General features: G+C 41.9%; 2 protein-coding genes across 3 annotated transcripts in view; both read right to left on the minus strand.

Annotated features, from left to right (window-relative positions):
• Positions 1-11510, minus strand: part of dnah10 (dynein axonemal heavy chain 10) — a 60079-nt gene extending 48569 nt beyond the window's left edge. Inside the window, exons 1-10 of the mRNA XM_036979869.1 lie at positions 11110-11510; positions 3602-3706; positions 3303-3439; positions 2957-3065; positions 2068-2183; positions 1628-1850; positions 1238-1395; positions 854-1084; positions 459-649; positions 68-266 (exon numbers count right to left, since the gene is read on the minus strand). Of these exons, the coding sequence (XP_036835764.1) occupies positions 68-266; positions 459-649; positions 854-1084; positions 1238-1395; positions 1628-1850; positions 2068-2183; positions 2957-3065; positions 3303-3439; positions 3602-3706; positions 11110-11335 (1695 nt within the window). The 5' untranslated portion in view covers positions 11336-11510. The remainder of the gene's footprint in view (positions 1-67; positions 267-458; positions 650-853; positions 1085-1237; positions 1396-1627; positions 1851-2067; positions 2184-2956; positions 3066-3302; positions 3440-3601; positions 3707-11109) is intronic.
• A 79-nt stretch (positions 11511-11589) lies between these two features.
• The window catches only part of LOC110525727 (V-type proton ATPase 116 kDa subunit a2), a 34249-nt gene continuing 32580 nt past the window's right edge, over positions 11590-13258 (minus strand). For both annotated transcript variants that reach the window (XM_021606123.2, XM_021606124.2), the window contains one exon: positions 11590-13223. In XM_021606123.2, coding sequence (XP_021461798.2) covers positions 13121-13223 — 103 coding nt within the window. In that variant the 3' untranslated portion in view covers positions 11590-13120. The remainder of the gene's footprint in view (positions 13224-13258) is intronic.

Raw genomic sequence — 13258 nt, forward strand, 5'->3', positions numbered from 1 at the left:
ATCGGTCTGTTTAAGGTAAGATTGAGAGGATGTTGAGGTGTTTGTCACTCAGGCAGGTTGAACTGACCTGCAGGATTTTGTACAGGTCCTGGCAGATGGAGGCCATATAGTCGGTCTTCTCAAACAGCTTTTTGCGGTCAAACTCCCAGCGTGGGTCTCTACCTGATGTTTCAATCCTGGCCCGCACCTCAAAGTAACAAGCCTTCCACTGGTCCAGCACCTGTTTTCCATCCTGAGCTTTGGCCTTCGCTACCTCCCTCTTGTCTCTGTCCATTACAAAGAATATAAGATTCAAGCAAAGACAGCGACATACAGTACATGTCATTGTAAAGAGAGGATGAGAAAACATGACTTTCGTATAAAAACCTTTAGGGTTTTGGATTGCAGTTAGGATTTCAAAACTAAGTGTGGAGTTAGTTGAAGTCATGAGAAGAGGTAAGAGGACAGGGTCAACTCACTTGAAGAGCATGCGGACATTGACGACACGAGCCACACGCTCAGACAGCTCCCAGGCAATGCGCTCCATGAGGGGCACCATGCGTTCGTCCTTGTTGTAGTGGCTGGAGATTATCCACACCATGCGCAGGCCGTTCATCATCAGAGGGATGGTGTCCAGGATCACACCAAAGTCTGCCCCCGTGGCCAGGTTCTGGGATACACAAGACAAATGCTAAGTCAGGGCATGGAGAAGAGCTTACAATTTGGCCTCAAGGATGTAAGGACGACATATCAAAATAACTTATTCCATCTTTCAGCAGCAGAATAGTCAGACCTACATCTTTCAATTATACATAGAATGTTTCTGCCATAATGTGAGGTTTGGGGAGAACAGGGTCTCTTTTTCTATGCCCACCTTGAAGTGTCGCTCCAGTGTGCTGAGGAAGCGTACATTCTCCACAGACTCCACATGGAGCTTGCTGAGCTCGGTCACTGTCAGGTCCAGGTTTTGGACAGTGACCGGGTCAGCTTTGGTCATCACCTCCAGGATCTTCTTCACCACAGGCAGTTTGAGCTGCTCACTCAGAGCACTCAGAATGGCTGTTCGCTCCCGCCAGAAATCTATCTCTGCCATGGGGCCTGGCACCTGGGAATAGGAATGAGTGTAAAACAACGAGAAATAGTAGTAATCAGACATTTTTAAACAACAACAATTTTACTCATTTATTTTCATTTTGAATCATAAAAGCTCTGCATACATCAAATGTATGGGCCCAGTAGCCTATTCCCTCTCTCTCACCTGTGGTTTCTTCTTCTGCTGCTCCTCAATGACGATGGTGATCTGAGTCTGCCAGTTCATCACACATTGCTCCAGCTTTTCCACCACCTCTGGAGTGGCCAGCAGCGCATCCACCTCTGGCTCCAGGTCCAACTCAGGGATGTGCAGCTTAATCTCACCTGAAATGGAGAGGCCACAGCATCATCATTTACCACATAAACCTTCAGATACTGTTTAAAACACCAGAGAAAGCGGTGCACTTGTTACATGACGCATGCATGCATTTACACATATCATGCTTACAGAGGGCATGGTAGCTGCTGAACTAAGTCTTGACCCTGTTGATGGTTGGGTCCTGTCTGGGAGGAGGGACTATTTGTTGGTATGATATACAAACACAGACACACACACCTTCCAGCTGCTGGAGAGTCCTTTCGATGTGACCCAGGAACTTGTGAGTGCTGTTAAGTAACTCATCACGAATCATAAGTACCCCACGAGACTCCACAGGCCTCTCATCCTTGTCCCCCTTCCCATCACCAGTTGCCTCCTTATCCTGGGAGGCAGCTGCCCCCTGCTGGTAGCCTCCATCAGTCAGCTTCAGCTGGTTGACAGACAGCATTGGAATGTACACCTGAAATCACCAAGAAACAGTAGGGTAACGATGGCTTGAGACTTAAAGGGCTCATCTGAAACAACTAAGAACAGAACGCAGTAAGCTTTAATGGGCCACTTGCAAAGAAGAGTGCATATTATACATGAGTCATAAACATGAATATCCTATCTAACTTGTTCATCAAGTTTGAAGATTTTGTCTCAAGTAGAGTATGAATCCCTTGTCTATTACACACGTGGTTGAGCATGTCCTTCAGCATCAGTAGGGAGTGCCCATTCAGCATGCCAATCTCCAACAGTTTGGGCATCAGATTGTTGGCCTCATTCACGTCAATGGGCTCAATGATGGTTTCTAAAAACAGAAGAAATATATATAAATGAAACATTAAATAGGTGTTAGGGAAGATTCAGAATTTGTTGGTAACATATGTAAGATGTTTTATATTTATCAAATGTGTGTAAGTTAATTCTCATCAGAATGGTATTTTTGTATAATACTGTGGGCAGGGTTGAAGTATCTGTTCTATGTCAAGACTAAGTTGCATGGCCGCTGAGAGGGGAGAGGTCAAAGTGTCATCATGTGTAAACATATCTTTTACTCCCTACCTTTTCTAGTGGGGAAAGAAGGGTTGCAGTGTTGTTTCTATCTTAAACTATAGCCTCACCCTCCTCTCCGTGAGTTTGTCCAGGAGTTTGTATTTAGAGTGGGTTGTATCTAAATGACAATTTGATATATGCCTGTTGTAATGGAGGATTGGTTTATGGTTCTGGGTTTGGGAAAGGAGACAAAGCTGAACGATGAGTTATGTCTATGCTGTCTGACTATGTGTGTCTTTGCTATTAAAGGAACTCAGTTGCATTGTAAGGGGGCTCTCAGAGAATTCACTGAGAGACACTGAATTTATCTGAGAGTCACAGGGTTGTGATAGAGCTCATATAATTAAAGATGGACTTTGATAACTAACTCTGACTTGTGTGTGTGGTTTGCTCCCATGATTTGGTAAATAGAGGAAATTTCCACGACATAGGTTTGTCTTGAATGCTTTCTCTGTGACAAATTAGGGACACACGAATAATAACAGAGTGAGTAGATCGGTCTTCCTTCGCTTCCCTTCTCTAACCCACCTTTAGTGTTCCTGAGAAAGTAGAGGATGTTGGATTTCATGAACCTCTCTGGGACATGATTTACTGCTACATGCAGCTCCATGTGGTACACGACTCGAACCTCAATCCTCTGTGAAAAGAACAGAAAATCAGACAGATAACAAGATAGATGTGCTTCCATCTCACTCAACTAATATGACCTTCACTTCATGTCCAATACACAGATCATATAATTTGACCAGATTCCAGATTCTTGTTATAGCCTAGCCCTCAAAAACAAGACTACTATTAAGTGCTGTGTATTTTATAACACCTTGAATAATGTTTGAAAGGGAGGCTGTAGTCCCACACAGAGGGTAAATCTTACAGTGAGGGGAGGCTCATCTTCTGAGTCAGAGGTGCCCTCAGTTTCATGGGCCTGGGAGTCATCTGCAGGGTGTGTAGACTCTGTCTTTGGGGCATCTGACATACGTGAGGCCTCTGAGTCTCTCCTCTTTTTCTTTTCTGTGGCCATACAGAAACAAGTGTCAATATATGCAATGACAGTAAAAGCTTGTATCCAATAATAGGAGGGGAAAAGATAGGTCTACTGTATGTATTACGTGTACCACTACACCACAATCAGTCACATTGTATCTAAGCAGATACTACACTAGTAGTACTGACTATCTCCAGGGGACTTGTCTCTCTCAGAAGCAGGTGTGTCACAGGAGGGTTTGGATGACTCTGCCAGGCTGCCTTCATCCTCATTCTCAGCTAGTTCCGAGGTACCTTTAATCAGAAAACAGAGGTAGAAAGTATTTTAATGTTACATAAAATAGTAATTACTAGCTGAACAATTGAAAACATTGTTTGCTGTCACAGTCACTCTTGGTCATGTAGCTAGGTTTAAATCAGAAACCTCTGTTGTTGGTTAGCAAATGTAGCTAACGTAGCTAGCTAGGCTGCTTGGACCTGCTTTGCTAGCAGAAGTATCACAGGTCTTTTCTCATTTGGGCAAAAGTCCATATTCTACCCTCTCTCCTCCGTGACCCGGAAACTGATAAGTGGCAGAGGAGATGTCAATTAGTTAGAAGGTGAACGGAAAAGTGTATCCTACCAGTCTTGAAATCTGCCACACCATATTTGCCATGTCTTTAACCAAAGCCTAAAGGAGTGTGTACGTCCACAGGCGTGGAAGGAAGCTAAAGTAATTGCACTACCTAAAAATAGTAAAGCACCCTTTGGTGGATCTAACAGCCGCCCAATCAGTTTGCTGCCTGTTCTTAGTAAACCGATGGAGAGAATTGTGTTTGAACAAATACAATGCTATTTTTTAAAGAACAAGTTAACTACTGACTTTCAGCATGCATATAGGGAAGGGCACTCGACTTGTACTGCACTGACTCAGATGATTGGCTAAAATAAATGGATAATAAGATGGTAGTTGGAGCTCTATTGTTAGATTTCAATGCAGCCTCTGATGTTATTGATCATAATTTGTTTTTGAAAAAACTAACTTGTTATGGCTTTACATCACCTGCTATCACATGGTTGGAGAGTTGCTTATCCAATATAACTCAGAGAGTAATATTCAATGGAAGCTTCTCTAACATCAGATATGTACAGTGTGGTATCCCTCAGGGCAGTTTCCTTGGGCAATTACGCATCTCTATTTTTAGAAATGATTTGCCACTTGTCTTACAAGAAGCTAAAATGACTATGTATGCTGATGATTGCACACTACACATTAGCACCTACATCCGGTGAGCGCACTGAGACCCATAGCAAGGTGTTACAGTCAGTGTCAGAATGGGTAATTAACAATAAACTGGACTTAAATACATCTAAAAACCAAAAGCATTGTATTTGGTTCAAAGCATTCTCTTAGACCTAAACATCACCTGGATTTGTGCATAAAGGGTGTAACCACTGAACAAGTTGAAGAAGCTGAACTCCTAGGAGCAACATTGGATGGTCTGTGATCATGGTCAAGTCATATTGACAAAGTTGTTGTGAAGATGGGGAGAGGTATGTCTGTTATAAAAAGCTATTCTGCGTTTATGACACAAAGATCAACTGTACTAGTTGTTCAGGCTTTGATCTTGTCCCATCTTGATTGCTGCCTGGTAATATGAAGCAAAGAAAGACCTAGCAAAGCTGCAGCTGGATCAAAACAAAGCAGCACTCCTTAACCTTAACTGCACACACAGAACTAACATCAACAACACGCATGATAGTCTTTCACTGTTGAGGAGAAATGTACTACTTCTCTTCTAGTCTTTTTAAGAAACATGCATGTATTAAAAATGGCTAACCACTTGTATAATATATTTGCATACACTTCAAACAGACATACAGTGGCAAGAAAAAGTATGTGAACCATTTGGAATTACCTGGAGTTCTGCATAAATTTCACATAAGATTTGATCTGATCTTCATCTAAGTCACAACAATGGACAAACTCAGTGTGCTTAAACTAATAACACACACATTATTGCATTTCTCTTCTATATTGAATACATCATGTAAACATTCACAGTGTAGGTTGGAAAAAGTATGTGAACCCCTAGGCTAATGACTTCTCCAAATGCTCATTGGAGTCAGGAGTCAACTAACTTGGAGTCGAATCAAGGAGATGAGATTGGAGATTTTGGTTAGAGCTGCCCTGCCCCACAAAATTTGAGTTTGTTATTCACAGAAGCATTACCTGATGTGAACCATGCCTCGAACAAAAGATAACTCAGAAGACCTAAGATTAAGAATGGTTGCCTTGCATAAAGCTGGAAAGGGTTACCAAAGTATCTCTAAAAGAAAGTCCACGGTAAGACAAATTGTCTATACATTTAGAAATTTCAGCACTGTGAGTGGCTGTCCTGCAAAGATGACTGCAAGAGCACAGCGCAGAATGCTCAATGAGGTTAAGAAGAATCCTAGAGTGTCAGCTAAAGACTTACAGAAGTCTCTGGAAGATGCTAACATCTCTGTCAACAAGTCTACAATACATAAAACACTAAACAAGAATGGTGTTCATGGGAGGACACCACAGAAGAAGCCACTGCTGTCAAAAAACAACAACATTGCTGCACGTCTGAAGTTCGCAAAAGAGCACCTGGATGTTCCACAGCACTTCTGGCAAAATATTCTGTGGACAGATTACACTAAAGTTGAGTTGTTTGCAAGGAACACAAAACACTATGTGTGGAGAAAAAAAGGCACAGTACACCAACATCAAAACCTCATCACAACTGTAAAGTATGGTGGAGGGAGCATCATGATTTGGGGCTGATTTGCTGCCTCAGGGCCTGGACAGCTGGCTATTATCAACGGAAAAATGAATTCCCAAGTTTATCAAGACATTTTGCAGGAGAATGTAAGGCTATCCGTCCGCCAATTGAAGCTCAACAGACGTTAGTTAGGTGATGCAACTGGACAACAACCCAAAAGACAGAAGTAAATCAGAATGGCTTGAACAGAAGAAAATATGCCTTCTGGAGTGGCCATGTCAGTCCTGACCTCAACCCGATTGAGATGCTGTGGCATGACCTCAAGAGAGCGGTTCACACCGGACATCCCAAGAATATTGTGGAACTGAAACAGTTTTGTAAAGAGGAATGGCCCAAAATTCCTCCTGACCGATGTGCAGGTCTGATCCGCAACAACAGAAAACGTTTGGTTGAGGTTATTGCTACCAAAGGAGGATCAACCTATTATTAAATCCAAGGGTTCACATACTTTTTCTAACCTGCACTGTGAATGTTTACACGGTGTGTTCAATAAAGACATGAATTATAAAAATATATATAATTGTTTGAGTGTTATTAGTTTAAGCAGACTGTGTTTGTCTATTGTTGTGACTTAGACGAAGATCAGATCAAATTTTATGACCAATTTATGCAGAAATCCAGGTAATTCTACAGGGTTCACATACTTTTTCTTTCCACTGTACATACCCCATCAGGCACGCCACTATGGGTTTCTTCACGGTACCCAAACCAAAGACAGATTTAAGGCGTAACTCAGTTATATACAGTATAGAGCAATGTCATCATGGAATGGTCATGGAATGGCACCAGAGGTTACTCAGGCAAAAAGCAAGTTCAGCTTTAATTAAAAACTCTGAAACTCTCAAAACGAGTGAAGAAGATAGACTAGACCAGAACATTTGACAATCTGCAGCTGTGCATGTAAAGGGATCTAGAACTTGACTATGTACCACTGAAAGAAAGTGAATGAGCATTGATTCATGTGCAAAGTATTACTATTCCTTTTAGCGTAGGTTCCAAATGTATCCAAGTGTTGTCTCCCTTTGTCTCTCTTCTCTTTACCTACTCCTCCCTCTCCATATGTGTAACAAGTCAGTCCACAAAGGACTTTTATCTCATGTAAGTGTGTATGTGTATTCTGTGTTATTTAGTTAGTTAGTAAATAAATTATGTCAATTTGTGTAGTACTGAAAATTCAGAAAGGCTGGGGTTCTTGCAGATCCAAGGATTATGCGACATTCAGAATGAGACTGATATCGATAAATAATTTATATATATATATATATATATACACAGTGGACAGTGGGGCAAAAAAGTATTTAGTCAGCCACCAATTGTGCAAGTTCTCCCACTTAAAAAGATGAGAGAGGCCTGTAATTTTCATCATAGGTACACTTCACATATGACAAACAAAATGAGGAAAAAAAATCCAGAAAATCACATTGTAGGATTTTTAATTAATTTATTTGCAAATTATGGAGGAAAATAAGTATTTGGTCACCTACAAACAAGCAAGATTTCTGGCTCTCACAGACATGTAACTTCTTCTTTAAGAGGCTCCTCTGTCCTCCACTCGTTACCTGTATTAATGGCACCTGTTTGAACTTGTTATCAGTATAAAAGACACCTGTCCACAACCTCAAACAGTCACACTCCAAACTACACTATGGCCAAGACCAAAGAGCTGTCAAAGGACACCAGAAACAAAATTGTAGACCTGCACCAGGCTGGGAAGACTGAATCTGCAATAGGTAAGCAGCTTGGTTTGAAGAAATCAACTGTGGGAGCAATTATTAGGAAATGGAAGACATACAAGACCACTGATAATCTCCCTCGATCTCACCCCGTGGGTTCAAAATGATCACAAGAACGGTGACCAAAAATCCCAGAACCACACGGGGGGACCTAGTGAATGACCTGCAGAGAGCTGGGACCAAAGTAACAAAGCCTACCATCCGTAACACACTACGCCGCCAGGGACTCAAATCCTGCAGTGCCAGACGTGTCCCCCTGCTTAAGCCAGTACATGTCCAGACCCGTCTGAAGTTTGCTAGAGAGCATTTGGATGATCCAGAAGAAGATTGGGAGAATGTCATATGGTCAGATGAAACCAAAATATAACTTTTTGGTAAAAACTCAACTCGTCGTGTTCGGAGGACAAATAATGCTGAGTTGCATCCAAAGAACACCATACCTACTGTGAAGCATGGGGGTGGAAACATCATGCTTTGGGCTGTTTTTCTGCAAAGGGACCAGGACGACTGATCCGTGTAAAGGAAAGAATGAATGGGGCCATGTATCGTGAGATTTTGAGTGAAAACCTCCTTCCATCAGCAAGGGCATTGAAGATGAAACGTGGCTGGGTCTTTCAGCATGACAATGATCCCAAACACACCACCCGGGCAACGAAGGAGTGGCTTCGTAAGATGCATTTCAAGGTCCTGGAGTGGCCTAGCCAGTCTCCAGATCTCAACCCCATAGAAAATCTTTGGAGGGAGTTGAAAGTCCGTGTTGCCCAGCAACAGCCCCAAAACATCACTGCTCTAGAGGAGATCTGCATGGAGGAATGGGCCAAAATACCAGCAACAGCGTGTGAAAACCTTGTGAAGACTTACAGAAAACATTTGACCTCTGTCATTGCCAACAAAGGGTATATAACAAAGTATTGAGATAAACTTTTGTTATTGACCAAATACTTATTTTTCACCATAATTTGCAAATAAATTCATTAAAAATCCTACAATGTGATTTTCTGTGTGTGTGTGTGTATATATATATATATATATCTTTGAGTTTAATTCGGGAGAGGGTAACCCGTTAAACAACTTTTTCCGTTGTGTCCCAAATTCCCAATTAGTTAATTATTACATGATTAATTTAATCAGGTAACAATTAAACATAGTTGATTCGAAAATTAACAGTCATCACATTAATGATAGTCACGTCACGACACTAGTGAGTGTTGCAACCGAGGACAAACGATTTTTACGTGCTACAAGCTTCAGCACTCGCCGGTGTTCACAGCTGAGTTGTTGTTGCTCCTAGACTTTCCACTTCATAATAACAGTACTTACAGTTGACCGGGGCAGCTCTGGCAGGGCAGAAACTTGACGAACTGACTTGTTGGAAAGGTGGTATGACAGTGCCATGTTGAAAGTCACTGAGCTGTCATTCTACTGCCAATGTTTGTCTATGGAGATTTCATGGATTTTTGATCGATTTTATACACCTTGTGTCTAAAATAGTCTAATCCACTAATTTGAAGGAGTGTCCACATACTTTTGTATATATAGTGTATTTGACACACGTCGACATACATAAACTACCGTACCACCAGAGACGCCCATGAAACATATCAAACTCCAGCCCAGGAACCACTCCCAACACCCACTGTGGCCCAGGAACCTGTCCCAACAGCCACTGTCGCTAAGCAAGAGACCAGGCCTTACTGGAAGTGTGGGATGAATAAGACTAACCAGGTGAGAACCAGAGAGGCACTGATTCAGCCCCCAGCTGTAAGACTGGCTCAGGACACACCCAGGAACTGCTCCCACCTTTGGTTCAGGAAACTGACCATCCAGGTGGACATCATCCCTGTGCTGGTCCAGGAACGTCTGGAGCAGGAAACTCTGGACCAGGAACCTCTGGCCCATGAACCTCTGGCCTGGGTGGAAGCCTTCTTGAGGTTGCCTACTGAAGGCCTGCCTTCTTGAATTTGATTTTTTATTAGGATCCCCATTATCTAATGCTATGATGTCGAAAGGTCGCTGGTTTGAATCCTCGATCCGACAAGGTGGAAAAATATCATACTAAATGAAGTGTCTCGGATTTACATACAGAATAATACAAAATGCTCTGAGACCAGGTTGCAGCCCCAGCTGTGAGTTTATCATTGGGAAGGCTCTCGCATTCCTCTCAAATTCCATTCCCAACTCAATGTTAAATTACTTTACATCAATCTCTTTGCAACGATTGCTTTGGTCTAGTAAATGTAATTTGCCTGATGATGCGTGACTGGAGGAGTTTCATACAAGCTCATTTTTGTCCACGTTCCCTCTCCTCGCCACCTCGCCTAGATTACCTTTGACCTTTTCAAAAAGGAAGCGTGAGAGGATGCAGGAGTTGAACAAATCCAATTGAGAAAAGGCCACAGTGTGATGAGGAGTGAGTCATTATGCTGCTTTCAAGACAACTGAGAACCGGGGAAAAAACAAGGTCAAATCATGATGTCAGTGATCTTCAGGTAGGGAAGTCGAAGATGTCTGCGTTTTCGAACTTGGAATTCCTAGTTGGATGACCATTCAAAACAATTTTTCCTAGTCACAGCTTGTTTTTTTCAGAGTTCCCAGTTGTCTTGAACCATATAGATAGCTAAATAGAATAGATAGATAGACAGATGACTCATCTTTGTATCTGTGCCATTATAGCTCTATGACAGCATGGGCAGCACCATTGGGGCAATCTCTATTTTGAAGTCGTCAATTTTCTTCTTCAGGATTGGCTGATCCCTCCCGATGACCCGGTTGGACATGACTCCAACAGGGTCCCCAAGAGGGATAAGCCAATGAAGTTGGAAGTCCCACCCAGTTGCCTACATTAAAATGGTGGAAGACCTCAATGGTGCTGCCCATGCTAATACAGCCTTTTGGCCACTAGAAACCTCCACCATTCTCTGTCTTGAACGCACTGAAGTCAGAGATTTCCGAGTTCCCAGTTGTGTTGAACCCAGCAAAGGATGATGTCAGAGTTTCTGATTGATATTTTATTTCAGAATGTATTAAAATGAGTTATTCTTGAAATTCCAGCTGTTGTCTTGAACCCACTGAAGTCGCACTTAACGCGATTTCCGAGTTCTTCAGAGTTTCAAGTTTGTAGTGGTCTTGAACGCGACATTGACAACATACGTGTGGCTACTCGTCACTTACGTACCAATCGGAATTTCAACTTCAATCTCTTCCTCGTTGACTCCTTTGAAAAACAGCAGCGTCGATGCTGACTCTTCCTCGGTGACTTCATTCAGAAATCGGATTATTTTCTGCTCTTCTTCTCCATCTCCGCGGCTCAGCAATTCCTCGAAACAACCTGGCTCCGGCAAATAAAAACAGGAATATACCCGGTTTCGGATCCACTCCACCCGCGGGTCGTCGAGGGACATTTTATCCCTCAATTAAGTTACAACAAAGTACTAATGTTAGCTTTTAGCTAGCTAACTTCAAATGTTGTCGTTTGTTGATGTAGCTAGCTACTTGCAACCAATTGACAGCCTCATGTCACTATGGCAACTGGTCAACTTTCTGTTTCTGTGAGCCATGCGCCCCCTTTGGCGCCCTCCAGTCGCAACATCTGATAGTCTCGCGCGGCGCTTGGGCACTGGTGTCTGGCGCAAAAGTAACGCCACTGACATTAACATTTTCAGTCAAATTCAACTTTATTCAGTCAGCTTTATTCACCTGTTACACTGAAAACATGTTCACCATTATCTGATATAAAATAATTCAGCAAAGCCAAAACAGAGGAATGTATGCATACCACTAATATAAGTATGGAGTTAATGATGCGAATAAATCAAATGTTTACATTCTTTAAAATAAATATGATTAAAATAGACTACATTAGAATAGGTACAAACATTTACAGAAAGCCCTTCAACAAACCACACATATTGTGTAATCAAGGATTAGACGTTAGAGCCATTGCTAATCAGACTTCACATCTAAGAATTAGTGGTCATCATAGTTATAGAAAAGTATTTTCTAACCACTATTTTTACATTACCTAGACATATTCTAAATTGCAGACTCCTTGAGGCCACGCTCCTCGCCTCCTCAAAACCCATTGGATGAGAAAGCCAGAGGTCCTTCCCCTCTGAACTTCTCCTCCAATGGGTTTTGAGGATGCGAGGAGTATGCAATTGAGATTCTCCCCTCGTCTCAACTTCACAGCAGCATTTCCCATAGAATCCTGCTTTAGAGGCATCTTTAAGCATCACTAAGATACAGCACATTACTGTTTGATAACACAGCAAGTGAGTTTACAATGAAATGGTGCAAGCTCCCCATTCAAACAATTAGCTCCTCTTCAGAGAGTTTAATACCATCATTAGGACATTTAACCAATATCAACAAAAACAAATTGAAATAAAAAATTATAACTCTTTCTTATTTTTCCATCTTGAAGGTACAATTACCCAACAGCATAAACTACATCCTCCTGCTATGGTGCTACAGGATGGGAATATAGTAAAAAGCTTTGGAGAGAATTGATCTCTGCACTGGTCCAGTGCCCGCTTTTCCTGCTTTATTCATAATCAGGGATCGTTGGTGTCATTAAATGATGTCTTGAGCTATACTTTTCATTTTCATCCATGGAATGGGCAGTTTAAGGAGTAGTCTTCCACAAAGCGATGGAGGCATAGGAAACACATCTTAATTTAATATAATTTTGTCAGCATTCAGCACAACACGGTATGCATACTTTCAAGAGTGATGCACCACTTTTTGTAAGCCTGTCGTAGTCATTCAAATGTTAATTTCTTATTCAAACTTTATCACTCTATAAAATAAAATGTACATCTCTCCCACATTCATCCAAAAATACTTTTCATTTACAAACATGACTGAAGGAGGCTTTTCCTTGCAAAGTTTTGGTAACCCAGAATTTCATTCAATTGAAAATAGAGCATGATACACTGAGATTTGGTTGTACTTACGTAAGGCAACAAATAGTAGAAAAAAACAACTATGAAATTGGACTGTATGTCGATGAGGCTCATTAGAAGCCCGGGTACCAATATGTTTGTGCCATCATGCCACTCCTTGTCATTTAGGAGTGGCATGATGGCACAAACCGACTAGTACCCAGGCTAGCTATATAGCACTGGATCCTGCTGGCACATTGTGGCAGTTTGCCTCTGGGAGGGCAGAAGCATTGTTTGTCCCATTCACAGCAAGCCATCATGCTCAAAGCTAGAGGGCAGGAGGGAGAAGGCAAAGGGAACAAACTTGATTCCAGTCCCAGTGTAGAACTTATTTTGGAACTCCACCCTATGGAGAGAGAACAGAATTCACTGAATATAGAG

This window comes from Oncorhynchus mykiss, chromosome 6 (genome assembly GCF_013265735.2).
Source record: "Oncorhynchus mykiss isolate Arlee chromosome 6, USDA_OmykA_1.1, whole genome shotgun sequence".
Classification (NCBI taxonomy): domain Eukaryota; kingdom Metazoa; phylum Chordata; class Actinopteri; order Salmoniformes; family Salmonidae; genus Oncorhynchus; species Oncorhynchus mykiss.